The sequence below is a fragment of the Bos indicus x Bos taurus genome, chromosome 5, assembly GCF_003369695.1.
Source record: "Bos indicus x Bos taurus breed Angus x Brahman F1 hybrid chromosome 5, Bos_hybrid_MaternalHap_v2.0, whole genome shotgun sequence".
In the NCBI taxonomy this organism is placed as follows: Eukaryota; Metazoa; Chordata; class Mammalia; order Artiodactyla; family Bovidae; genus Bos; species Bos indicus x Bos taurus.
This window is the reverse complement of record NC_040080.1, coordinates 74170675-74198555: the sequence shown is the minus strand read 5'-3', so window position 1 is coordinate 74198555 and position 27881 is coordinate 74170675. Positions and strand designations below refer to the sequence as shown.

Sequence of the window (27881 nt, the reverse complement as noted above, 5' to 3'; positions counted from 1 at the left end):
CAGTCAAATTTAACTTTTAATCCCTGAGATTTAGTGAAGAATCAAAAATATCTTCATACATTCATATGTAAAAGCATATGTTAAGAACAATAAAGAATAAAGCCATTATAATTAATCTCCCCCCATATGGCAATATGAGAAGTCTCTCTTTCTTAAATTAACTAAAGGGTGCGCTGACAGTGCATTTAGCTATTAGATATACCAAGAGACTAAGCTACCCTAGGCCTCAGTTTCATTTTGCTTTGTCTTTGTAGTTTCTCCCCTTTTAAAAAATATTCTTGGAAACTGATATACAATTTATTCAAATAATAGAAATGCCCACTGCTAGCTCAAAATTTCTCCCCTTTCTAAATTTTTGGTTGTGATGTACAATTAGGGATTTTCCTTTATTGTCCAAGAGCAAAGTTCTTTATCTGATTGCAACCTGAGGCCGTTTTTTTGCAGTCACTTTGGAGCAAGTCACTTCTATCAAATTAGGGTAATTACAGTTCAGAGGGATGAACAAGGCTGAAGTGATGTTCACACACCACCATGAGATCTGGGAGGCTTTCTTCATAAAGAGCATACAAGAAGCTCTGGAACACATGGGAGTTGTTATATGTCTTGTTGCTCCCTTCTATAGACGGCTAGTTAATACTCCTAAAATGTCAGCTTTCCTCAGAGGAATGAATATTAATTTAGTTTGCTCATTAAATGTCCTTGAGATGCAAAGGAATGGCAATTATGTTTCTTCTTCCCATATATACGATATGTAGCAGATATTAAGGATGTGACCACAGCAAAACACTAAGTCAAAGACAAACCAAAGAAACCAAATCCTTTGCAGTAAGATGCAATTTTCTTATGTATGTGTAATGCGCTGGCAAGTCATTTTTCATTTTGGAAGGTGTTAAGCATCACTCATGACAAGTGTTTATTTGCCTAATTGCCCAAAAGAAATGCAGTGTAATTCAAACTTTTTTAAAACAGCAATGAAACAAAGTCACAAATACCCTTTTTTCAAATCTCTCTCAACAGTTCTTTTTCCAAAACAGAAAATAAACTAATTTCTCTTGCTCTAAAACATCAATACCAATGCCAGCTAGGAACACCCTCCAGTGCTAGTTTGAAGACAACTTTGAGGTTCCAAGAATATTTATGTATTTATTCCAAAAGATTACAGAAATTCAAATAAAAAGTAGCATATATGAATTTAAGAAAGAACTTTGAGAAGATCTGATGACAGAGAATGAACAAGAGCTATCATCTGCTCTGTCAAATCTGGACAGTATTTTAAACTGTAGCTTTAGCATCAACTTTCATTTTCATACATAATGCACATCTCTTAAAAATTCATATCAAATATACTGGGTTTCTTGGTTGGTTGGTATTTTGTCACTGGGTAAGAACTCTGAGAAACAAGAGAAGCAATTCCGGAAGTCCACGACCTAGGCTGTGATAAGACCAAGCCTGGGGCTGGGAGCTCCTAGCATGCCCTCGTTTTCGGCGTAGCCCCCTTCTGCTGCAGGAAGCCGCACTAAGTAGTTCCTCTGCTGTTGCTGGCAGGACGGGTGTAAATAAAAATGTGAGGTAGTTCTTTCCACAAGAGGGAAATATTTGTCTACATAATAACCCTGCAATGTCTGACAAATTACCACAGCATCTGCTCACTGTCATCTGTGAGTAAACTCTCCGCTTGGTATTAACTGAACTTGACAAATCACGAGCTAGCTGCAGTTCACAGGCCTTACTTTCTGATCCAGCCATGACTAGAGGAGCCACTAAAAACTCCCAAAAATGTGAACCAAAGAGACCACGAGTACAAGAACTGCAAAAGCATAAGCATTAAAAAAAATATGGAGGAGCTGGTGAGCACATTAAGAATAATTTACCAGGACTTTAAGTACAGGGGAGAATGAAGACCAGTGGGAAATAATTTCGACTCTGCTCCCAAGGCCCTGAAAATTAAAAAGAAATTAAAACACACACACACACAAAAGATCTGAAGTTCTACAAGATACTAAATATAAGATAGAGAATATAGCAGAAGATCACAAAAATAATATAGGTAAAAGAACAAAATACATTGAGAAAAAGCAAGAGTGATCTAACTAAAACTCTAGCCTTTCTGACTTGGAATCTGTACATTTATATGGAACTAATAAAAAAATAATTGGTGATTGCTGAAAAATATTTGTATTCTAAACTCTCTCCAGGCTACTAGACCAAGACTAACACCAGAAATGGATCAGGAGTAAAATTATAGTTAGAAAAGGGGAGAAAAGTAAGGTAGGACATTAAAATTTTATTCTGAAATTATCTCTGGCCACGACAATAAAATTTAACAAATATTCACTGAACAGTCTTACTCCTGTCATCAGCTGTACAATACATACAGTATCATAGAACTGGCCACTAGGATTAAAATCCACTAGAACATATTTCATGTTAAGTGGCGACAGCAGCATCTCACAGAAATTTTTACATACATATATACACAGTCCACATTCAACCATTTTCACATATTTTCAGTACACACAGTTGCAGCATATTACAGTCACGTGTCTAAGTTGTTGCTCGATAGAAACCCAAGCCACTGCCTAGACATAACTGTAGCAGTTGAGCTGAGTATAATTACAATTAATTTCATCTATGTCCATAGCAGAGATGTACAAGCCCCTAAGAAACAGAGTTCACAAATACTTTTTTTTTTAATGCTACCACAGCATTATGTTGGGCAATATTAAAACCTTTACCAACCAAATCAGTTTGTTTTTAAGTCTTCTGCTTACCAGAATATTCTTGATGAAAAAAATTACAAAAATGAATGCTCTCTTGAAAATAATTCACACTTTGAAGATTCCAATATGGCCCAATGCTACTGGTGCCTAAAGTGTTTCCTAACATTCTGATGGAGTCCTTCCACATGACTCCAAACCACCTAGTAAGTTTAAAAGTGGCTTAAGTGCCTTGCACCCAAATTGTAAAAATCCCTGGCCATCCTTACTAGAGCCAGGCATATATAAAAGGAATGCACTTTGGTTCATACCAAATGCCCTGGGATTAATCACACTATAAAATTAAATGGTTTGAGGTAAATTTTTACAAATACAGTCGATTTTTGTCTAGTGTTAGCATAACAAAAAAAAAAATATTTAAAAAATCAGTCTGATGTTAAGATACAACAAAGACCATCTTTAACCCCTTAAACATAGGAATTCCATGTGTAACTAACCAGTGGTGACCTTTTTTGGTGCTTGACAATGATTTACGCCTTATGGTTTCTATTAAGGCCAGTAAGTATCTGAATGTTTAAGACAGATGTCTCTTTGCAGAGGTGGGTTCCATTCTTACTGCCTAGTATTCAAAGAGTTAAAGAGGCCAAAAAATGCACGCCCTACAACATGGCATTCAGAACAAAAGGCACATTGTTATCACTAAGGGCACAATTTCTCCTCTACTGTTAATCTACACTGTCTTGCATCACTGTTGTAGCAACACACGTAAGTGGTAATGCACGCTCTGGGGGTGCAAGAAACGGAGCCAGATGAGACCACAACCAAAGACCAGACCACACTGTGCTCTTAAATCTGAAAACAGCTCAGACATCCCTAGACAATGGTAACCTGTGAGACCAAGGACTGTTTCCAAGCCAACTCCTACTAGCCTATCAGAGCCCTTCACTGATTTATGTTTTAAAATCACAACGATGCAACATTTGTCTTTTTCTTTGACATTATAATTAAGCTAGACTTAAAAAGCAGCTCTATCACTAAACACTGAACGTGGTGGCTCTTTGTGAATGAGGGGAGTTTCACTGTATTTAGGAAGTGCAGTGGGGGGAGCCCCACAGTGCCGCACATTTTAGTTTGGCTTAAAAGCTTCCGGTTACATTTGTGAATAAACACAGTCACAAATGCACTGTTGGCATGTGAAGAACCAGTTCTGTGTGGTGGGGGAGGAGACAAGCAGTATTAGACTGTTTACAAACTTTAACATGGATAATCATTCTATAGGGAAATTCATATTAATGGCAGGCTCAGGTTCATTTATTTCAGTGAAAATCTTGAGAGTGGATACGGCGGAAGAGGAGCATTGCAAGGGGAAAATAGCCTTTATGTTTCTGTTTGTTTTAATGACCTAAAGACACTAACCATCGTTAAGAGGCTTATGGTTTTCTAAAGCCACCACGAGTCTTACACTTCTTATGCCTTTAAGCCAAAATTTTAATAATACACAATCTTTAAATTCTATAAGCCACTGACTGATCACATGAGCATCATTTAAAATGCAACTAACATTATTGCACTTCCATAGATTACACAGAAATGTGTACAACAGGCTAAAGAATTTGACTAGGGGAAAGAAGCTATAATTTCTAAATACAGAAGTATAAATTAATTTATCAGTGACACCCTTAAATAGTAAAGCAAATATCAACACCACTACTTTATTAATAAGCTAATCTTATTACTGATTTTTTGGCAAATATCTGTAATATTTCCTGAGCATTTTTCTCCACCATCAACTGACAAAGCCTCAAGATAAGTAAAGTGTTTTATTCAAAACTACTCTTTTTCTTTTTTAAAGCAAGAGAAACTGTAGGATTAATATTAAAAGAACTTAACCGGAAACTTTCTTGGCCTCACTGGGGACCATGCTTTAAGTACTTGTAAATCAATTTACAGGCAATCCATACAATAATATCTGTGCATATAAAAGAGTATTTATCCTATTTTATACTACCCAAACCTATTGTCCAAACAGGCAGAAATCTTTCTATATTAAATTGCACATAACTAAATTTTTTTCCACGTGCCTTGAAATTGATATGTATCACTGCTCATACATTAGTGATAAAATACTGAAGTTTTCACTGTGAAAATAATTATTATTCAGAGGAGAAAATATTCTTTTACCTAACTCTCAAGAGTTACTTTTACAGGTAAAGTGTCATTCCCATGAAAACAATCAAGTGCAATCCAAACAAAAGTAAAATAAAACAGGAATGCAATGTCTATGGTTCTTCTAATGATGCACAGAGTAAGTCAAACCATTTAACTTGAGGCTGAAATTTTCCTCCTTAGATTTTGTTAAAATTGGCCTTGCTGGACAAGGACAATTGACGTCTGTTGAAGAAGAGGATTTTCAATCCTCTTTCTTTTTAAAGAGGTGATGCTTTCCCAGGCTAAAAGAACCTTACTGTGGCACCTGAAGTGTGAACTCACTCGAGTCTGCTAAACTGTCTTTGGACTATGGAAATCCCCACTTTAAGTAGCTAGGCTATTCTTTTTTAAATTGGAATATGAAAAAGATGGTCATAATCACAGCTAAAAATGTCTCTTTTCTGTATTAACAGTCTGGGATATGTATTTGACGGAAGGAAAAGAAATTAGATGCAAGCAACAGATGTGTGGTGAAAGAGGAACAGCGGGGAGAAAAGCAAAGAGAAGGGAAGAACAGTTAGTTCATGGAATACATTTCTAACTTTAGGTGCAAAACCAAATTCTGTTAAACGAGACTTCTTTGCAAAATGGCTCACTGATCACATTGGAGAATTTGGAGGGACACACGCATTTCCATTCATCCACCAGGTTTGCTTGGCTGGCCTTTAGAACGTCAAAATGCTAACTGAGCATTTCAACTGTGGGGATTTTGTCTCTGAGCACTATTTCAGGGGAAAAAACCTCTAAGGTGCAATTTTTCTTACAATATCATTTTCGTCCTGACCATCCTCCTCCCACCATCACTACCACCCAGGTAACTTATGGAAAACAAAGCAGGACATGCTGCACCTGTGCATGACCCTGGAGTGTGGAGAGAGAAGGGCTTGTTGGGGGCGGGGGGGCCTTCAGAGGCAATCACCTTGGGGAGAATACACTATGAACCATGAAGACATAGTGAATGTCTCTGACACCAATCTGTAGATGCGCGGCAGTCATGACATGATCAATGGCCTGCCACTGATGTTTATTACTCTGCCACACTAATTACAGTAAGGCTCATCGTACTTTTAGAACACAAAAACAGTTTCAGAAAGTATAAAAACTTAAAGCATTGTCCCCATGTATTTTATAAAACAAAACAAACTTTCTTACATTAAAACAAGTGCCGAAAAGATACAAATGAGTCGAGTTATTGAGCAAATAAAAACAGGTCTGAGCTACTCTTTTTCAACCCAATAAGGCTCAGCAATGTCGTATCTTTCAGAATTACCAGCATCGGGGGGCTCAGCTCAGCTAACCAGTTTTGGCAATACTGTCCTCTGCTGAATATTCCCATTGGCATCTGTCATCTGTGCCAGATTAGTCCTCAGTTTGGAAGCTGAGCTGGAAGGTGGAGGTAATTTGGAAATGGATGTGATAGCACCAGTGCTCTCAGTGATCCTCTTCACAGACGTCTTCTCCCCCGTCGGAGGCTTTGGCAGCCGCCTCCTCAGCCAGGGGTGCCGCAAAGCCTGGCCAGGGGTCATGCGAACTGCAGGATCCCATTCTAAACACTGTTTTAAGAAGTCAAGGAAGAGGGGATCGTCACACCCCTTCAGTGCATTCCCCCACTCTCTGCTCTCTGGTGGGCCCCTCAGTTTCCCCCTCCGGGAACGGCCACCATTGAGGACCACGGAGCCGTCTGAGAGAGTCGTGACAGTGCAGTAACGAGGATAACCCTTGGAGCTCACAAAATTTTTGGCTCGTTTGGATGCATCCAGCAGTTTCTGGGAGGGCATGCCCAGCAGTTCAATCATACAGGCCAGCTGGTCCCCTTCATCCTCCCCAGGCAAGAGGGGGTAACCAGTCAGGAGCTCTGCGAGGATGCAGCCCAGGCTCCACATGTCGATGGGCATGCCATACCTGGCGCCAAGGATCACTTCCGGGGCCCGGTAGAAACGGGACTGGATGTATGTGTAGACCCGCTGGTGCTCATAACAACTGGAGCCAAAATCAATCACTTTAATCCCGCTTCTACCCTGCTGCTTCAATAAAATGTTCTCGGGCTTCAAGTCACAGTGAATTATCCTGTTTTTGTGCAAAGCGTCCAGGCACTGCAGGATGGAGTGGGCGAACTTGCGAACCAGAGGCAGACTAAAGCCCTGGAACTTGTTCTTCTTGATGAGCTCATAGAGGTTCATGCTGAGCAGCTCGAATGTCATGCAGATGTGGTTGCGGAAGGTGAAGTTCTCCAACATGTGGATGACGTTCATGGTGTTGTCCTTGTCCTGCTTGCGCAGATGCTCCAGGATGCGGATCTCCTCGGCCGCCTGCCGGTGGAAGCGCTTCTCGTTCCGCACCATCTTCAGGGCCACGTGCTGGTGGACTTTGTGGTCGTAGGCCTTGACCACCTGCCCAAAGCTCCCCTTCCCAATGACCTTGAGGACCTCGTACCTGTAAGCCACGTGATCGTGGGGCACCTGCACATAGGACCCCTGGTCGTCGTCGTAGCCACCGTTGTTGGGCCCGCCTGTCATGCCCTGGCGCTTCTTTGCATTTGGACCTAAGAAGTATATTTCAGGGTAGCTGAAAATCTCATGGTGTTCAAAGCTGGTTAGTTTTTGCATGTATTGCTTCATCGCTTGCTCCGGAGTCATGGGGGTGGCTTTCACCTTCCCCATGCCTTCCAGAGACTTCAGAGAGGTGGAACTCCCCTGCCGTCTGTGGATGCTCTCCAGCTGCCGCTCCGGCACCACTGGCAACCCCGTTTTGCCCACCGTGGTAAGCCCATTTGGTTGTGTCGTGAGCACTGTCCGCTTGTTACTGTTATCCTCAAACAGCTGCTGAACCTGGATCTGTCCGTGGCTGCTGACGTGTAGGTGGTCATTCATTGTGTGCTTACTGCCGCCAATCTGGAATTCAGAGAGGGAACATCAATGGAACAGAAGAGGTTCGTTCAAAAGGGCTATTTTATACGTTGGCTCCCACCCCCACCTTTACGAAATCCAACTTGGTTTGAATGTACAGTCGGTATCAGGTTTCTTCAAAGGAAAGAGCTGTGCACGCAGCAGGGACCTCACCAACATTGCCACAGGGAGAGTGGACGTCGTGATGCAGAGAGCCTCAAAGGCAGAAGAGGCTGAGGGGCTGGGGATGGCTATGAAACTAGGGATCTGGAAAAAAAGAAAGGACCCCAGAACTGCTGCACCTAACAAAGAGTTTGCTGTACATGTTTTCAGGGTCCTTAGAATAAGTTCTCAGTGGAGGCAGAGATCAGGTTTCTTGGTCATCATTCTCTACCTAACATTTAGCACAGGCACTGTGGTATCATAGACATTCCATTCAACCCATACTTGATATCACGATGAAAGGATACAGAAAGAGCATGAACACATGGGCACTCTACTGGCTCTCCCGCCCCTGGATTACAACATTTTTCACACTTCACTTAGTAGCTTCTTTATTGCCATGAGGGCAGGGACCAGGTCAGTCTTGTTTACTACTCCGTCTCTGGAATTTAGCTCTATTCTGAGAGCACTGCTGTCTTCATTCTTGGTCTTCTCCACTACTCGCAAATCAAACTAATTATACCTAGGAAAGTACTTGATCCAGAAGCAGAGAATTGTACTTTTAGGCTGGAAAAGATTCCCATGTAGATATACACTGTAGTATCTTATAAACCCCAAACCTATTTTTAAGTCTCTGGGCTGTACTGACTGTGATGACCATTTAAGGCCATCCAGCCCAACAATCCAACCGCCTCACTCGGCGGGCCTTCCTTTGGTCAATGGCTTGGCTCTCTCAAAACATGTATTTCTCCCGGCTGCTGGGATACTCAGCTTTCCAACAAGGAATACAATGTAGCGATTTCTATTTCAGGCACACAAGCCATCCCTGAACATTCCTGTATGAACAAAAGTGAAGGCATAAGCCAGGGGGCCCCAGCCTTCTCACAGAGAATCTACTTGGGATTTCTCTCAAGCATTATTATGGCCAAGAGGTGAGGGGTGGAAGAGAACTAACAGCCAGGATCCCCTCCCAGTTAGGAATTCTTGCCAGCCTCAGACAATAACTCACAAGTCTTAAAAGCATCCCAGCAGGTGATTTTTTTTATATGAAAGCTTAAAGATGAACTTGCTGTTTGCGATCCATCTCATTCATTCAGTGTTCTCTGAGGTCTGGCCACACAGCCCTTCAGGAGTATACAATCAATTAGCTGAAGTCCTAAACTTTCAGTATTTTCCCCATCATCTCCTAAACCCTATCTCTTGGGCTTTACATATCACTAAATGCATAGAAATGCTCTATGTAATATTATAATTCAAGAAATGGTTTGGGACTACCTAGATTACAAAATGAAATTCCAAGTCAATCTCACTAGGAGTCCAAGACCTTCAAATTTTCTTTAACTGATGTACTATCTGAGGCATGTGCTTTCTCTCTGCAATCTTCTAAAACAAAGGAGAATACAGTTCAGTACTTGGGCCTGTCTGAAGTGGGATTTCATTGACTGAGGGATTTTACTTCTTAGATTTCTGCAAGACTTCTAGTTGAACCCTTCTACTAAACTCACAGATGGTATTCTATGCTAAATGAACTTATCTTCTGTCAGTGTAGCCAGACAAGTTATTTTATCCTCATTCTTTGCCAAAAGCAAAGCAGTTCATAAAAATGAATTAGGGAAGTCCTGGATGTATATATAAAAGTAGTACAGTCTTGTCCAATGCTTTTTGTCTAAGCCTCACTCTCTGTACCTCTCCTCCTCCCCACTGTGGTCTTTCAAGTACCAGGAATGAAAGGACCTGAAATTAGAAATATATGTCTCCTAGCGAACCGTTCTCTTCAGGGCAGCCTGGAGAGATTTCAGAAGAAAAACCAACATTACCAGTATACACAGTACAAAAGCATGAGGCTTCATTGGGGACAAAATTGACCTTGGAGCCATAGGAAGTTCTAAAAAGAGGGCAAAGTAAAACATTCTAAGCTTCAGAAACTGACTTCAATTTTTATAATAGCAATTTTAATGTTCTGCATAATTTAAAATACCATCACAAAAGCTGAGTGACTAGAACTAGAGTTTGCCAATTAATTGGATGACCTTCTGTCTCTCCCAACTATCTACTCTTGGTCTCTTCCACAGCAGCAATCAAGGAGGGTTCCAGGGTTCCCCCAGGGTTCAAGCCTCAAGTTGCTCATGGCTTTTACTCCCAGAACACCTCCAGCTTAGACAAGCCCAATCCATGACTCCTGAACTCAAGACTCGCTGTGTCCAACTACAGATCAGCTGCCTTCCTCATGTATTTCTCCATGAAGTACTCAATGCAGGAAACCCAGATTCTAAATAAATCTAAGCTCCACCACTACAAACTATATGACCTTGGGCAATTAATCTCTCTGAACCTCAGGGCCCTTATCGGTATAAAGAGGGTAACAAGGCTGCCTCATTAGGGGCATTAGGAGGGTTAAACAAGGTAACTCAACTCAACTCAAACTCAAACTCAACTCGCACTTTTCCCACTCAAACCACTTCTTCCTCCCATAACCCTGCATTTCTGACCAAGAAAACGCTGTGCTGCTGTGCTCAGTTGTGGCCAACTCTGTGACCCCATGGACTGTAGCCCAACAGGCATCAACGTCCACGGGATTTTTCAGGCAAGAATACTGAAGTGGGTGGCCATTCCCTTCTCCAGGGAATCTTCCCCACCCAGGGATCAAATCTGGGTTTCCTGCATCGTAGGCAGATTCTTTACCGTATGAGCCACCCTCCCGAATAGTCACTCAGTCCATCTCCATATCTCCTGTACCTTCCCAAGTCACCATGGAGCCCCACCATCATTTCTAACTGACCCACTCCCCTCCAGCCTCGCTATCCCACCTGGAGTTCTTGTGTCTTTTACTGGGACAACAGAAGCACCCTCTTCACGTGTCCTTTTGCTTCTAAGCCTAGAATTCACCATCTCTTCTCTCCATGATGTTTCTGGAGTTACCACTGAAAATGTCACTCACACTGCCCTTGACTTTGCTTAAGGCTCATGTGGGCACTCCATTTCCACAAAGAACTTAAGAACTTACAGGCAAGAACATGAGGTTCTAAAATGCTGAGCCTAAATGACCTGAGTCTTTCCAGTGTCACCTACCACTGTCACACTCTCTCTGAGAATAATAAGCTGGATTCCCTACGACCCATGGAGACACCACTCTCTTTTACATTCCTCTCTTTTCGGTGAAGTCATGTTTCATAATGGTTAGGTGTTCAGGGATTTTCAATTAGACACATGGGAAATGAATCTAAGCTCCACCACTTCAAACTATATGACCTTGAGTAATTAATCTCTCTGAACCTCAGGGCCCTTATCGGTATAAAGAGGGTAACAAGGCTGCCTCATTAGGGGGGTTAGGAGGGTTAAACAAGGTAAAAGGCATAGTGTGCTTAGTATAGTAGTGAGTAAGCAGAGACATTACTTTGTCAATAAAGGTCCGTCCAGTCAGGCTATGGTTTTTCCAGTGGTCATGTATGGATGTGAGAGTTGGACTATGAAGCAAGCTGAGCACCGAAGAATTGATGCTTTTGAACTGTGGTGTTGGGAGAAGACTCTTGAGAGTCCCTTGCACTGCAAGGAGATCCAACCAGTCCATCCTAAAGAAGATCAGTCCTGAATATTCATTGGAAGGACCAATGTTGAAGCTGGAACTCCAATACTTTGGCCACCTGATGTGAAGAACTGACTCATTTGAAAAGACCCTGATGCTGGTATAGATTGAGGACAGGAGCAGAAGGGGACAACAGAGGATGAGATGGTTGGATGGCATCACCGACTCAATGGACATGGGTTTGAGTGGACTCCGGGAGTTGGTGATAGACAGGGAGGCCTGGAGTGCTGTGGTTCATGGGGTTGCAAAGAGTCGGACACGACTGAGCGACTGAACTGAACTGAAAGGAGAGCTAGAACTATCATCCTTTCCAAGTGCTGCTTGAAATCTTGTTAACGTGGGCCATGTGGAAAACTCCTACTCACCCTTCAATGGCCAGTTCAACTCTCAACTCCTCTTTGAAAAGGTCCCCTTCCCTTCCAGGGTGCTTACAGAGCACTGATATATTAAAATACTTATTTCATTTCACACCTGTTTTCAAACCTGATATACCAACCAGGATGTGAGCAGTTCCAGGGTGGGGTCACCTCTTATCTTTTTAAATCCTTATTGACATAAACCCAAGCATACAGTAAGCACTCAGTCAATTTCTGCTGAATGGAAGAACGTATGTCAGTAACTCCTTTTAAACTCTCACCTCTTTAAGTTATTCTTGACAACTACCTTTGTACCTTCATAACAAAACATGAAGTTAACACCCAGGGAATCAAGACTTGTCCCTGGTGACTCAAGTCAAAAATGTTAGGATTGCAATACATAAGCAGAGACATGGAGGCAAGGACAGCCCGTTAAAAGAATAATAGCATCAACTAAATACCTAAAAGTGACATGTGGAATCTTAAAAACTTTCCAGATGTTAAGGAAATTCATTTGAGGGGCTCCAGTAAAGGAGGCAGAGAAGGCAATGGCAACCTACTCCAGTACGCTTGCCTGGAAAATCCCATGGATGGAGGAGCCTGGTAGGCTGCAGTACACGGGGTCACGAAGAGTCAGACACGACTGAGCGACTTCACTTTCACTTTTCACTTTCATTCACTGGAGAAGAAAATGACAACCCACTCCAGTGCTCTTGCCTGGAGAATCCCAGGGACGGGGGAGCCTGGTGGGCTGCCGTCTATGGGGTCACACAGAGTCGGACATGACTGAAGCGACTTAGCAGCAGCAGTAAAGGAGGATATTGTCTTACACACCATAGGAATCTACAATCACAACCTGGGTCAGAAGCTCAATTAACTGTTCTATAAAAGGCGGGGGAGTGGGGGAGAAACCCTAGAAATGCCAAAACATTTCCAGAATACATAGGCCAGAACTATACCATAAACTTAAGGATGTTTAAAACCTCTTACTTGCTTTTTCCTTTTTGGCCAATGCCTATCTAGCACAGTGCCTGTTGAATTTAAAAATAACACAGTGAGTGGATGTAATTGTTAGATACCTAAAATGTATGGATTAAAGCAGAGATACCTAAAAAAGCCCTCGTTGACCATGAAACATTTTTGCACTAAAAATTATATAAGAACAATAGTCTAGCCAATTTGGTAGTTTTAATCTCTTCCAAAAATAAAAGGGAAAATTGCACATACTTCCCTGTGTTAACATTTCTGGGAGTTTTCAAATTTCACTGGAGTCATCTTAGAAATGCTATATGGTGTTATGGGAATAGAACTGAGTCCAAAATGATCGGAATTTTAGCTCCTCCTCAAACACTGATGGTCTGTGTGGCCCTGAGTCAAATGTCTACTTTTCTTCTACCAAACTCTACTATTTTTTAAAATGGAATATTCATTCTTCAACTCCAATTATTTTACAACAGTAAAACTGGTAACTGGAGAGTGCTTTAAACATTAAGCAGTTATAAAAGTGATACAATACTAATATTTCAGAATTTTAAAAATAAGCAAATTAATATCCCCATAAAACATTAAAAAGAAAAAACTATTAAGAATCAGAATAGTTACTAGGTATGTATGCTTTTAGGACCAAAAGAGATACACAAAATGACTAATGTACAAGATATCCATGGAGACAAGGAACAAGAGGGCAATGCACTAGATAAATTCCAACGTTTATAATTCTCAGTCATATATTTATCTACCTACTACATCACTCACAAGGGAAAACATAGGCAAACACTAGTTTCTTCTTCATAATGCTTCCCCTACTCAATCATTAATAGCTATTCCTAGTTGTAACTCCTGTGAAATTAAAAACTAAAAACTTTTAAAAATCTCAAAGACATACAGAAACATGGATCTTTAAGGTTTGTGCCTTTATAAAGAAACCAGTTCAATTTCCTAAAATTAGCAGTCAAGCAGTATGTAAAGCTGAACTCAGGAGGGCCTGGGCTTTAGCTCCAGGTTTCACAGAAACTAGCTCAGGCATCTCGACCAAACCAGTTAACTTGTCTGCTCTCCTCATCCAAAAAATGAAGGAGCAGAACCAAATAAAACCCCGTGGTCCTTTTACTCACCCATTTGAGGAAGTCTGCGATATTCTGTAAATATTTAAAACCAAAACTAAACAACAACCAGAACCAAAATTCATACTTTCAAAACCAAGCTTCTAATCAATGGCACACTGAAGTTTTAGGTGAATCAAATAGACACCACAGTAAAATACAAGCACTATCATTAGGAGAGCTGAGAAGCACCCACATATCTTTTCATTTCTGGTCTCCCACAGACTACTCCTCTAGTAGTCACCTTTCATTTTCCATCATCTTATACACATTTCATTTGCAAAGAGGTTCTGATCAAGCAAAGCCCACTCTTAGAAAACCAGAATCCAGATGCAAACCCAGTAGTATTTCATTTCCAGGTCACACCAAGTCATGTGATCACATTCAGACATGGAAAAAAACTGGATGTTATACTTTCCAAGTTGTCAGATGATTCCAAACCAAACAAACAAACTGAAACACCTAAAACCCAATGGCAATTTCTCAACTAAAACATCACCGTGACAAGAACACGCAGAATCAGCAGTCTACTGATTCGCTTCCATCAACCACAGCCCCAACAGATTGGTTAACTTCTGTGCAGTGAATTCTTAGCCCCTGGGTCTAGATGTGTCATGAGAGACAGAAAGAGGAGGAGAGAGAGAAGATTTAACAAGAAAACATTTTCCTGTGGAACTGTACACAGATGTTCAGGTCTAACAGAAAACATTCCACTTTGGCCATTCCCTCACAAATTCTCCCCTGATAAACAAGTTTCCGCATAGCACATGACCTTCAGAGCTACCCCTCTGTAGGCTAGAAATGGCCTATTCTACAAGAACTTAACTTTCACTTGGCAAACAAAGCCATATCCCTAGCAAGCGCCCCTCATTTAGAACCATCTTAGGCGTTTCCTCTGAAAGATCCAGAGGAATATGTAAACAAGTCCCTGGAAACCATCACCTCCTCCGGTGCACAGCTCTGCTAGGCTGTCAGCCACCATCCAAGGGCTCTCTCTGGGACTGAGAAAAGAGGTACACGCTGAAGTCAAGTCCAGCTTGCTGATCTCTGCAGCCACCGGTCTGGTGCTGGGCTCTCACCTCCCTCTTGGCCCTGTCAAGTGCCCTGCCCTTCCCACCTCCCTGGGAAGCAAAGCTGGCCCTTTCCTTCTGAATAATACCCAACTGCAGAAACCTACAGGGGTGGCTTGTTTTGACTGCTGCTGCGGCTCTTATTTTTGTTAATGTTAATTACAATTTCTGCTATGTTCAAACCTGTAGCACTCATAAAACATGCTTCCACACGCGGGGGACAATTGGCGGTGCTCCCTGCTGGCTGAGGCCAGGCCTGCGAGGCTCTTTGGGGGATCTATTTTCCGGGCAGGACAGCCGGGCTGACCCTAACACAGATCTATTTCTATAAATATCCACTACCCAACGTGGTGGCGGAGGGGGAGGGATGTTTATCCGGTCGGGGAAAGGAGCTCGAGGAAGCAAAGACGGGGGAAAAAAAAAAGAGGGGAAAAGAGCCGGAGGAAGTTCGAAGGAAGGGGAGCGCAGGGGTGGGCGGGCTCCAGAAGGGAAGTGAGGGGCCCGTGCCACGAATCCTCCTTTGTGGCTGCAGCTTTGGGCTCGCCCAAGTTCCAGAGGGCGGCGTCCCGGAGAGGCCACTGGCCAGGGGCGTGGAGACACTCGCACTTCGACCTCTCTCCCCTCTCCCGGCTGCAGACGCCCCCAAGTACGGGTGCTGGTGCCCCGGGCCCCTCTCCCGCCCCTCGTCCCCCTCCCAGCCGCCCACGGGCTGGGTCTCACCGTGTGGGCTGCGGTGGCAGCGTTGCTGGCTCGGAGAGGCGGCAGGGCGATGGGGGAGGGCGGGCCGGTCCCCACTCCGCTCCGGGGAGCCCCCGCACCAAGCCCCGGGGAAGCCTGAAGCTGGCGAACGGCGCTGTCCCCTCCTCGGCCTGGCAGCCACGCGCGGGAGGAGACAAAAGAGGGTCAAGGGGGAGAAAGTCACTGGGACCCCGTGGCCCCGCCCCACCCCACCCCTCCAGGCTGCGGAGCCCGCTCTGCCCCGGGCCGAGCCAGGGACCTTGAGTGCGAGCGCCCGGGGAGCGGCGGGAGGCCTGGGACGCAGAAACCCGGCGCGCCCGCGGGCGGGGCTTCGGCGGCTGCAAAGTTAGGTAGGGTTCCCCCGCTCGAACGAGTTCGCGACCCCGCCAGGGAGCCGGGCTGGGCCGGGCCGGCGGTCCACTCTGCGGGCGTCCGTAGGCCCGGAGCAGAACTGGACTGCCGACCCGGGCGCCGCCGCATCACCGAGCCCCAGACTGGGAGGTCAGGAACGGGTCCTGTCCGGCCGGAGGGCTCCGCTCCGAGGAGCCTCGGGGCCCGCGTGTTAACAATGAGCCGAGGCGAGGGCGCGCCGTCCACCCGGGGAATCCCGCGCCGCCCAGCCGCGGCGCAGACTTTGTTCGAGGTCCTGCTGGCAGCGGGCGCCGGCGCCACGAGGGCTGGCCCGGTGGCCGGCGCGGGCAGCGGGGCCCCGGCCTCCTTACCGGTCGGGTAGGCGGCGGGAGCGGCGGCCGAAGGTTTCCTGGTTAACATGGCCGCTGGAGAAGAAAATGCATCTCAAGGCTGCCGTCTCCGCCGCCGCCGCCGCCCGTCCTGCTGCTACTTCTCGCGGCCGCCACCGCGGCCGGCCCCTGGTTGCCCCTTTGGCGGATCTCCGGCGCCTCCTCGCCGCCTCGCGTCAGCTACAGCCAGACACACACAGTCCGCTGCATCCCCTCGGCCCGGGCCCGCCGCCGCGAGCCCCCCGCTCTCCTCGCCGCCGCCGCCGTCCTCCTCTTCCTCGGGCGGCCTCAGCTCCCTCCGGCCCGTGCACATGCCTCGCCCTCCCCGGTGCGCCGCGGGCCTCCCCGATTCCCTCACATAGGGCGCGGGGGAGCGGCGGGCTGCGCCGCCTGGGCCGACTAGCTTGGGAGCCTCCTCCCGGGCCCGCGCAGGCGCGCCCCCGCGCACACTCGCCGGGAGCCCGCGCGCCGCTCGGCCCAGGAGGGCAGCCCCGCCCCCGCTCCCTCCGCCGCCGGGCAGGCCCCACCCCCGGGCTCCCCCACCGCCGCCGCGCCACTCACTCCCGCGCCCACCCCTCCCCCACCTAGCCGCCCACCGAAGTCCCTCCCTGCTCGCCCCCGCCTCCAGTCGTCGGCGTAGACACCCCTCCACTCCCCGGAAAACTCTGCAACCTCCTCTCGCCCTTCGCCTCCCCCTCCGGCCATCTGCACTGCTCCCCTCGGCGCCTCAGCTAACGACCTTCTGCCCTCCCGGGCCTCGTCCTCTCCCCGCCCAGCGCAACCCACCACCGCTTCCCTCCCACCGAAATCGCTGCAGAAAACCCCCCTCCTCTTCCGAGCGCTTTCCCCAAACACGTATGCATTTTCAGCTTTCCGAACCTAATGGCTGCTCACAGACAATACTGCCCGCCCCCCTCCCCGCCTTCCGGGTCCCAGTGGCTTAACCACCCCATCGCCCCATCTGATCATGGAAATAACTTAGTTGTGCAAGGGTCACCTGGCTAAGGTAAGTCTAGCCCCGTTGGAGGACCGAGCCTTAGCCTGGTGACCCAGAACGTGGGCCAAGGAGGGGGCTCCCCTCCCGCTTCCACTTCCACCTCCACCACACATACTCCCTCCCCGGTTTACTGACACCAAATGACCGCTCTCCAGTCGCTAGGACGAGGGGAGGCAGCGAGGCGCGTGTGGACGGCTGCCGGGGAAGCAGCTGGCTGTGGGTTGCTAGGCAAAAATAAACATCAAAGACACCTCCCATTTCCTTAACAACTCCGAGCCTTTCCCTGCGCGGCCACTGGGAGAGACACACCTTCCTAAGCGATACCTTCAATTCCTCTCCTCCAGAGACACAAAGTCTCTTTCCCTTTCCCATCCAAGACACGTGGAGAATTTCCCTTTTTATTTTGCTATATACAGCCTCTCTTTCCCTTGCAGACGGAAAAACTGCTTGCCCTTCTCACACCCGCCTCGTGTCGTCTGTGGCACAGGCCTTTGTGCAAAGGTCACAGGTTTTGTTACTTCAGCGGGAGGGGAGATGGGAAGCGGGAAGCTTGCCTTGCGCTTTCTTCCTAAGATTTGCCTGGTTTCTGAACTTCTCCTGGCGGCCTGGGTCCGTTAAGTCTGTCCTGGGACTCTGCGGCCGCTGGCCAGATCAAGTGTGCAGGCCTGAGCTAGTGCAGACTCAAATCAGAATGGGGACCCATCCCCTCTACTGTTTGCAAATTGTCATAGCAACCTGCCAGCAACATCACTCTCAGCTTTGTACAAATGCCCCCAAATGGGTGTTTCAGAGTTACAGTGTGACCCTCTCAGAGTCTCCAGGGATCCCATACGGGACAGCAAGGATTGAGGGCACTGGCAGAGAGAACAGGTGGCAAAGCATAAAATTGTGACTGGTAACATGTACCTCAAACGGGTCCTGTCTGTGCCTTCTCTTAATAAAGTAGAACCACAGTGAAACAGTCAATCCAGTAATAAGCCTTTACAAAAGAATCTGGTCCTGATCTGGTCCCAGAAGAGGATAGTCCCCTTTGCTTGTCATCACAGGCTATCACATTCAGATTCACCTGGGGAAACATATTCAGTATTCTCAATGAAAAGAGATTCCTTAGTAGCAGAGTTGAAGCTAGAACTCATTTTCTGAGTCCCTCTAATCTAACTCTGCTCTCTGTTACACTACCTTGGCTTTTTAACAAACCTCACACCTCTTTTCCTTCCTTCCCTTTCAAAACAATTGTTTTCATACTGTTTTCCTTTTCTTAATGAGCCTTCCATACAACTGATGTTCAAATGAAAAATGTGAAGCCAAAAATTCAATTTTGATATAATGTGACAGTTATTTTACTCAAATAATTATTATATTACTTCAACAGAAGCTAAATATTCTCCTGCTTTTTCATGAATGAGAAAAACAATAACTGCTAGATGTCATAGTTTGTGAAATCCATATTAATAATATTAATTTCCACATTAAACATGAGGAAAAGGAACACTGACTTTTTTTCCAGGGAAGGGACACAATGAATCATTAACTTTGATCAAAGAAAAACTGTATGTTTAGAGAACTTTTCCTAGTATATTGCTTTATGACACGACAAGTGCAATTTCCATTTTTTAATTTTTTGCTTTCTTAAGGAAAATTTGCAATTAGTCTAATATCTTTCACTATTTTAATTATAAATGCTATACCTTTCAAATCAAAGACTTAAAAATCTTATTCTTACTGACCTCTGAATTAGTATTTACAATTGCTTGGACTTCTCTCATTCTATTTTTTATTGATGGCTCCAACCTGTGTTAATGGCAAATATAGAAAGATGAACAAAAGCACTATCCGAGCTTTCAAGGAGAATGAACTAGGTGAATTCTAGGAGTTACCCTCAAACCTTATTATTCTAATGCATCATTACAAAATTACATTGCAAAATTACACTGCATTAATCTCTGTATAGAACCCTTTCACAAATACTATCGTATTTAATCGTCACAACTCATAGCCAGACCAGAGCTGTATTGATGTTAATAGTAACCACATCAGGGGCTCCACTCAGTAAGACTCTGCTCTTTGGTTCTTGCCCATTGTAAAAATGTCTACTGCTCTGAATGTTTACAAAATCCAGATTGAAATAACAGGTAGGCAGGGTGAGCGAGAAAGAAACTTTGGGGAATTCAGCCTGGTGTCTTGTAGAAGGGAGTTGATTCTTCACTAGGAAAAGTGCTGATCATAGAGAAAATTGGAAATGTACAAGAACATTGCTGGTTTCAAAACTTATTCACTCACTTAATATCTTTATCCCAGAAACATTTACAAAGAATTTAGTATGTGCTGGGCCTAGAGGACAGGATGAATCATCAGATGCAGTGGGAAAGGCTTCAGTCAGGCAGTCTGTTAGGACCTCATTCTGTTATTCAATGAAGCAATAAGCAGTAAGCACCTAACATATTTTTGACACTATTGATACTGGAGCTGTACATTTAAATAAAGAATCTTTGGCTCTGGCCATGGATATTAATAATCACAATCCAGTAGGGGAGATGAGATACTTAATGATGTGATGGGACAGAAATCAAGGCAGGCAGGAGGCACAGTGGTGGTCCATGGGAAGGAATCATGACTTCAGCTTAAGTGGTGACTGGCCTCAAAAGTGCTGTGATGTTAAAGATATGTGGGAGGTTGGCACTCAGACAAGCCAGGCTAGGACATTCTAGGCAGAAGAATAGGATGTGCAGTGGCACCAAATAGAAGAAAACATAGTGTCCTTTGGGAGAAGCATAAGCAATTCAGAACAGAGGAAGCTGGAAGTGGCAGGGAGAGAGAGTACTGCTATGTTCATAAGGTTAGGGATACTGATGATACATTTGGGGTAAGAATGATCTGAAACTTTACTAGCTATGGAAATGTGAAAACAAAGTACAGTCTTTTAAAGCAACTAAGGTAATTCCTAAGAAACTGACTCATTTTGGATAATCTAGACCTGTCAGTTAGGCCTAACGCCCCTTAGAAGGGTAGCATTTACTGATGGTATCATCCCTGTGTCCATCACCAAGGTCCAGAACCATCTAGAGAAGAATATGAAGACCACATGGCCTGAAGTTCAGGTGTAGGGGGCATGGATGTCATAACCAAATGGCCACTGGTGTTTGCATTTGCCTCTGTGGCCACTGCTGGTATGGAAATCTGGAGGAAATGTCTGTACCACTAGAGAGCTGGTGATCTGAAGTGTCTAAGCAGGTTGGTGGTGTTCTGGTCAGGGTACTTACAGAGCCAGTTTCCTTAGTCCTGGGAAAGGGGGATGCATTTGTCCCCTAGGTGAACTAGGTGTCTGGAAAGGCTAGGCATATTGTCCAGCATTTCTTAGGGCTGGTTCATCTGCTTTTTTTCCAACTGCATCCTAAGGCCAGAGTTAATGTTAAAAAGAAGTAAGAAGAGAAAAGAGAAAGCTATATCCTGGATGTGGAGAGTGCTGTGTGGGGCCTCTACCTTTGATGCCACCAGGACAAGTGCCAGCAGAGTGGTGCCCAGTGTGTCCAGGAGCTTCAGAGGGATAGGAGGGCCATCACTAGGTAGGGCCCCCAGCAGCAGGCCCCCAGGCCAGGCATCCCCTGCCACTGGCTCAACTTACAGAGCACTCGCTAGTAGAGTCAGTCACCAGGAGACAGGATCACCAGGCCACACTGGGAGCTACCAGCCAGAAACAAGCTGATTCCAGGACGTCAGCAACCATGCAGGTCCTTGTACCTGGTAAGGAATGAGTAAATAAGAATAGTACAGCAACTCCAAGAGTGACTCTATCCTGGGAAGTCTGCTGTAAAAGAAACAGTGGTACAATTCTGCAAGCCAGAGAAGAGTAGGGGACAGGACCTGTAGTTCCAGCTCTTGGGATCTTTGGTGACACTCTAACCAAAAGTAATGCTATCTAGAAGCTGCTGCTGCTGCTGTCACTTCAGTCGTGTCCAACTCTGTGCGACCCCATAGACGGTAGTCCACCAGGCTCCTCTGTCCCTGGGATTCTCCAGGCAAGAATACTGGAGTGGGTTGCCATTTCCTTCTCCAGGAATCTGAAGCTAGGAAGGGGCTAGTGGGAAGGAGCGGGTGCCCAGGGCTGCAATGGGCACTGCTCCTGGCTTGCCTTAGCACAGACTCAATAAAAACATTTAAATGGTGCACAGTTTAGCTTAGCCTAGGATGGGCTAAGGGTGAGCATCCACATTCAAACTTATAAACAATGAAAAGGGATTCCACTCCACTTTACTTCTACAAAAGACCTATAAGAGTACCTGCTTTCCCTAACAGAAAGAAATCCAAACAGGATTTTCATTTTTACAACAACAAAAAGAAAGCAAAAACAACACCCTTCAACATTTGTTTTGCAATGAGTTTTTAAAGGCATCACACAGCTCAAGGAACCAGAGTGATGCCACAAAATTCCTTTCCCTGAAACTGCATCTCAGCCCAAAGCTGCCATCGCTTTGAACCTGTCTGCTTTATCTGGACTTATTCTGCTCCTTTGTTAGCAGGGTATGTCCTAAGGTCACTATTTCTCCACTTGATGCCATTTTGGCTTATGAAAGGTTTCAAAAGAATGCTGTACTTTGAATAGTGGGGGGGTGGGGAACTATATATGTATGTATATAATCAATTATCAGCTCCTACTACATGACAGGCATTGATCTTGGTATTTGGAACAAAGCAAAATAAGATCCTTGCTCCATAGGTCTTGTCTTCTGTTGCAAGGAGGATAACAAGTAATGGACAATACATATATCACATGTCAGAGAGTGGTAAATACTGTACAGAACATGATGTGAGGTAAGAGGGGACAGAGAAATGGGAGATGGTACTGTTTTACTGAGGATCATCAGTGAAGGCCTCTCTGATAAGACAACATTATAGCAGACTTGAAAGAAGTACAAAGCATGTGGAAATCTGCAGGCAAAGGGCCCAGCAGATGCACAGGCCCTGAAGTGGAAATATACTTGGGGCATAGCTAGAGGGCATATGGCTAGAGTAGTGGCAGGGGCAAGAGCTAGGAAGTCACAGGGTTGAGGTCAGAGGGACAGCTAAAGCCACATTAAGGAAACTGGATTTTACTTTGAGTTGGGAAAGTAAGGCTTAGATGCTTCAAAAGATAGCAAACCAAAAGTGGGAAATAGGGAGGAGGAGGTTCAAGAGAGAAGGGAGATTGCATATATATGTACGCATGTGTGCTAAGTCACTTAAGTTATGTCCGACTCCTTGCAACTCTATGGACTGTAACCCACAAAGCTCCTATATCCATGGGATTCTCCAGGCAAGAACACTGGAGTGGGTTGCCATGCCCTCCTCTAAGGGACTTTCCCAACCCAGAGATCAAACCTGAACTTCTTACGTCTCCTGCACTGGAAGGTGGCTTCTTTACTACTAGCACCACCTATAATTATGTTGTGTTGTTGTGTGGCAGATACCAACACAATATTGCAAAGCAATTATCCTCCAATTAAAAAAAAAAAAGGTGTGGGAGGTTAGAACCAGCCCTCTCCCCCTTTATTTTTCATACAATCTCAATGTATATGCATTTTGACACTTTTCCTATTTCACACTGAGCTAAGCACTGTGGAAGACAAAGATCAATCACAAGTCATGGTCTCTACCCTTTAAGTCTAGTTTGGGAGAAAACTTACACTCCAGGAAACTTTTCAACCCCACATAAAGACCACATGTTGCGTGTTTTCCTTTTGCCCCTCAGATCCACTCTTTGCACCCTACTCTGTGCCACGGGGGGCTTTACAGACAGCATCAATGGGCTCTCATATCCACTGGCTTCCAGCTGGATTTAGCTGATGGAAAGTTCTGGCAAGAGACCCAAGGCTCAGGACAATGAGGTCAAGCTCTTGATCTTCCTGTCTTCCTGCCATGACAGCTTGTCACAGACAGGCCAGGTTCCTTGGCCTCAGCTCTTGTCCGATAGCCCTTTCCTACAGCTACAGCTTGGAATTCTTTAAACCATTCAGTTCCCTTGCCCTTTCAAGCCTACAGATGGTTAAGAGTTTCCTGAAGTTGCTAGCTCCATGCTGCTTCATTTTCCTTTGCTTATTTCTCTTTACCCAACCCATACTTTTGCACATAGTCTTTTAGCTAAACTCTGTGTCATGTTTTTTTCCACTGGGTCCTAAGTGATAATCGAGCTTCCCCAGCAAGTAAAGAAGGTAAGCAACAGGCTCAGCAGGTAAAGAATCTGCCAACAAATCAAGAGACACAGGAGACGTGGATTTGATCCCTGGGTCAGAAGATCCCCTGGAGGAGGAAATGGCAAACCACTCCAGTATTCTGGAGAATTCCATGGACAGAAGAGCCTGCAGACTACCAGTCTAAAGGATCACAAAGAGTCAGACATGATGAAGCAACTAAGCACACTTAAGTGATACAGAGGATAACATATATATAAGTCCTATATAGTATAGGTTATGGGATCTAGATATCATAGAACCTGCAAGGGCCAGAAGGATCTGGGTTTGTTGGAAAAGTCAGTATAGGAATCTTGGAAAAGATAGAATTTGATCTTCGTATTCTAAATGGGCCTCATAAAATGGGCTGCTGCTGCTAAGTCACTTCAGTTGTGTCCGACTCTGTGCGACCCCATAGACGGCAGCCCACCAGGGTCCTCCGTCCCTGGGATTCTCCAGGCAAGAACACTGGAGTGGGTTGCCATTTCCTTCTCCAATGCAGGAAAGTGAAAAATGAAAGTGAAGTCGCTTAGTCGTGTCCGACTCTCAGCGACCCCACGGACTGCAGCCCACCAGGCTCCTCCATCCATGGGATTTTCCAGGCAAGAGTACTGGTGTGGGGTGCCATAATGGGCAGGCTTCTCTTAAGCAGAAGAAAAAGCACTCTGGGTCAGGGGAACAATGTTGGGGTAGGCAGAGAAGTGGGAATCAGCACTGGAGAAGCAAGAGCCCCTAGAGTAGAGAAGAGGACAGAAAATAAGATGGCGGACGGGAGAGTGTGTGTGCCCAGGTCCCAGACTACAGTGGAAGCTGGACGGGAGAGTTTCTACTCGGTGTAGATGGAAACATGGAGCCACTGGAGATTTCCATGTTAAGCAAGAAATGCAGATCAATTTGGCTGGAGGGGGCTTCCCTGGTGGCTCATAGGGTAAAGAATCTGCCTGCAATGCAGGAAACCCAGGTTTGATCCCTGGGTGGGGAAGATTCCCTGGAAAAGAGAATGGCAACCCACTCCAGTATTCTTGCCTGATGAATTTGATGGACAAGAGGAGTCTGGTGGGTTATGGGATGGCAAAGAGTCAGACACACCTGAGTGACTAATTCTTTTCACTTTCACTAGAGCTCAAGAGAGAGGTCTTTGAAATGGGGAGAGGCCAGAAGTAATGGAGGGGGCAGATGGTTTCCTTGCTATATCTGGGTTTCAGAAGCAGACACAATTCTTAAAACTACTTATCTATGAATTTTACAATAAAGCTCATTGAATGATCTGCTAAAAGTGAGACATAACTTAAAAAATGTTTGGACCCAAGAAGATTCTCCCATCATGCCGTTTCTCAGTTGTCTATAGAGAAGATTTACCAATCACTCAAGGAGAAAATAAGGTATTATAAATAAGAATAAATGGTGCTATCACTTCATGGCAAATAGATGGAGGAAAAGTGGAAACAGTGATAGATTTTATTTTGGGTGGGCTCCAAAATCACTGAGGATGGTGACTGCACTCATGAAATTAAAAGAAGCTTGCTCCTTGGAAGAAAAGCTATGACAAACCTAGAGAACGTATTAAAAAGCAGAGACGTCACTTTACCAGAAAAGATCTGTATAGTCGAAGCTATGGTCTTTCCAGTAGTCATATATGGATGTGGGAGTCAGACCATAAAAAAGGCTGAGCACCGAAAAATTGATGCTTTCGAACTTTGGTGCTAGGGAAGACTCTTGAGAGTCCCTTGGACTGTCAGGAGATCAAACCAGTCCATCCTAAAGTAAATCAACCATGAATACTCATTAGAAGGACTGATGCTAAAGCTGAAGCTCCAACACTTTGGCCACCTGATTGCGAATAGCCAACTCACTGGAAAAGACCCTAATGCTGTGAAAGATTGAAGACAGAAGGAGAAAAGGGTGACAGAGGATGAGATCATTGGATGGCATCACGAATCCAATGGACATGAACTTGGACAAACTCCTGGAGATGGTGAGGGACAGGGAGGCGTGGCATGCTGCAGTCCATGGAATTGCAAAGAGTTGGACACAACTTGACTGAACAACAACAACAAGAGATTTGACAAGATCACCACCATGATGACCTCAACCTCATTATTACCAACAATAGCATTTTAAGCACACAATGAACTTTTAGGAGAACCCTCTCATGTTTATGCGGTCATTCAGATCTCTGGTTATACTTGGTAACCAATAGCTCAAGGCAAGCATATGTAATAGATGAGTAGAGTGAGAATTCCTTGGACAGAGGATTCTGGCGGGCTGTGGACCATGGGGTTGCAAGGAACTGGACGTGACGGAGTGACTAACACTTTCACACTTTCACTTTCAGAGTGAGATGAAAACAGCAAAGTGACACACCATGCCCAGAACCACCAGTAGGAGTAGAGGAGTAGAGGAGGTCAGAATTCAGTTTGGCTGATTATAATACAGTTTTTTTCTCCCACACCAACTTATTATAAAATTTCCTCCATTTCAGAGATGAAGGGATATATACTCCTTAAAGGGATGTATGCATGCCACATAAAGGACAAGTCTTAAAACATTGGGACTCTGGGGACAAATTTTTTATTGTGGCTTCCCCCAAGAATGATTTCAGTCTGGCCTTAATTAAAAACCAAAATTAAAGACTTAACTTCACCAGAGTCACAAAGTGTCCAAAGACAAGTAACTCATTTCTTCTTTGTATTATTTGTAGCAAACCAGCCCTTTGCCTCAGGCAAATGGAAAAGCGGAGTCTATATTAGTTGAAGTCGGTCCTCTCAACCAACATGGCCTTCCCATGGTGGAATCTAGACCACGTAAAGTTCTTGGGGAATTTGCTCCTCATTTAATCACACATTTACATACATCTACACTTTTATTCAGGTTAAAGTCTGACTTAACAGTGCTCATGCTCATTAAGGTAGTATAAACAATCAGTGAATCAGCTAAGCCAGACCCACTTTCGTCTTCAATTACCTTGGCAAAAGCAAGACAAGTCATTTTTGGTGAGTAATTTGGGTAGTTGTTGTTAAATAGTCCTGGACAATTTTTTAACACTTTTATATTCCAAAATATCTTTGTTTGAAGAAAAGCCACTCTAAATATCATTATGGACAATTACACTGTGCTTGCTAGTTATCTCTAAGAACATGATAATGGACAAGGCCCTTTGTTCACATAGCAATGTTCTCTAACAAAGGTTTTGAAATACAGAAAATCTGAAGGCCAGTAAGCAAACACCTGCATTTAGCACATGTGCAGGTGAATGGGCCTTGATCATCTCCAGGTGGCATAAATAACAAAAATTAGCCAAGAGAAGATGAGCGACCAGTGGGCAGATAATAATGGATAAGAAGGAGAGAGGAGTTTGTGAAGTAAAAAGAGGATTGCTTTCGGAGAAAGAAAAAATAGTTTTCTCATGATCTGGAAGGAAGAAAAATGAAGGTAGCGGGTAGGGTAGAGGGAGTAATGCTTTACAAGAACAGCAAAAGAGAACTAAATCATAATGAAAGTACCAGTAAGAATTAAGAGGGAAAAAATGGGTGCGGGAAGAGAGCAAGAATGAGAGAGGAGAAGGGGGAGGAACCTTACAGAAAACTTTGTAAGGAAGAAGAGGGGCATGGTGAAACGTGTGAGGTGAGGCTGAACACAAGATAAAAGTGAGAAAACAAAACACAGGACTGCAGGAGAGCCAGAATGCTCAAATTGAATGATTTTCTAAAAATACGCACGGTTGTGCCTGTGGCTTACTTTACCTAAGGGTTCTTTCTGTTGCTTTGTCTGTCCCTTTCCATGTAGAGTTATCCGTGGTCCCCTCTCGCTGGAGTTTTTCCATTCCAGTGCTCTGATTTCCCTTCTTTCTCCTCTCCCACCAATGCTTTATCATCTTTCCTCTTTGCCTAATCCACAGCAAGTGAGGAACCTGCCAAATGTTTCATGTAATACATACACACTTATAGCAAAAAAAAAAAAAAATTCTCGATGGCTTTCTCCTGGAGCTTTGTGTCAAGTTCTGTGCGTGTGCACTGTTTTGTCTGAACCATCTCCTTCAATTATCCTACAATTCAATGGAGGAGGTCTAGTATTATCCTGATTTTAGAGATGAGACTTGGGTCTCAGTGAGTTGTTAGTA

General features: G+C 44.7%; 1 protein-coding gene across 2 annotated transcripts; it reads right to left on the bottom strand.

Moving 5' to 3' along the window:
* Nucleotides 1-2264: 2264 nt before the first annotated feature.
* On the bottom strand, nt 2265-17011 carry DYRK2 (dual specificity tyrosine phosphorylation regulated kinase 2). Of its 2 annotated transcripts, XM_027542479.1 has the most exons (3): nt 16544-17011; nt 15804-15952; nt 2265-7816 (listed from the first exon to the last, which is right to left on the bottom strand). In XM_027542479.1, exons 1-3 carry the CDS (start codon nt 16590-16592, stop codon nt 6215-6217), a joined length of 1800 nt encoding a protein of 599 aa, XP_027398280.1. In that variant the 5' UTR covers nt 16593-17011; the 3' UTR covers nt 2265-6214. The 2 variants fall into 2 exon arrangements, with proteins under 2 accessions (XP_027398280.1, XP_027398281.1); XM_027542480.1 differs by lacking the exon at nt 15804-15952 and having other exon boundaries at nt 16544-16613.
* Between the last annotated feature and the right edge of the window lie 10870 nt (nt 17012-27881).

Excerpts from the sequence above, each read along its gene's own strand:
- DYRK2 (XM_027542479.1), bottom strand. The coding sequence starts at position 16,592 with ATGTTAACCAGGAAACCTTCGGCCGCCGCTCCCGCCGCCTACCCGACC. Across the intron at positions 15,953-16,543 it reads TCCCGCCGCCTACCCGACCG|GCCGAGGAGGGGACAGCGCC; the intron begins GTAAGGAGGCCG and ends CGTGGCTGCCAG. Across the intron at positions 7,817-15,803 it reads CTGCCACCGCAGCCCACACG|ATTGGCGGCAGTAAGCACAC; the intron begins GTGAGACCCAGC and ends TCTGAATTCCAG.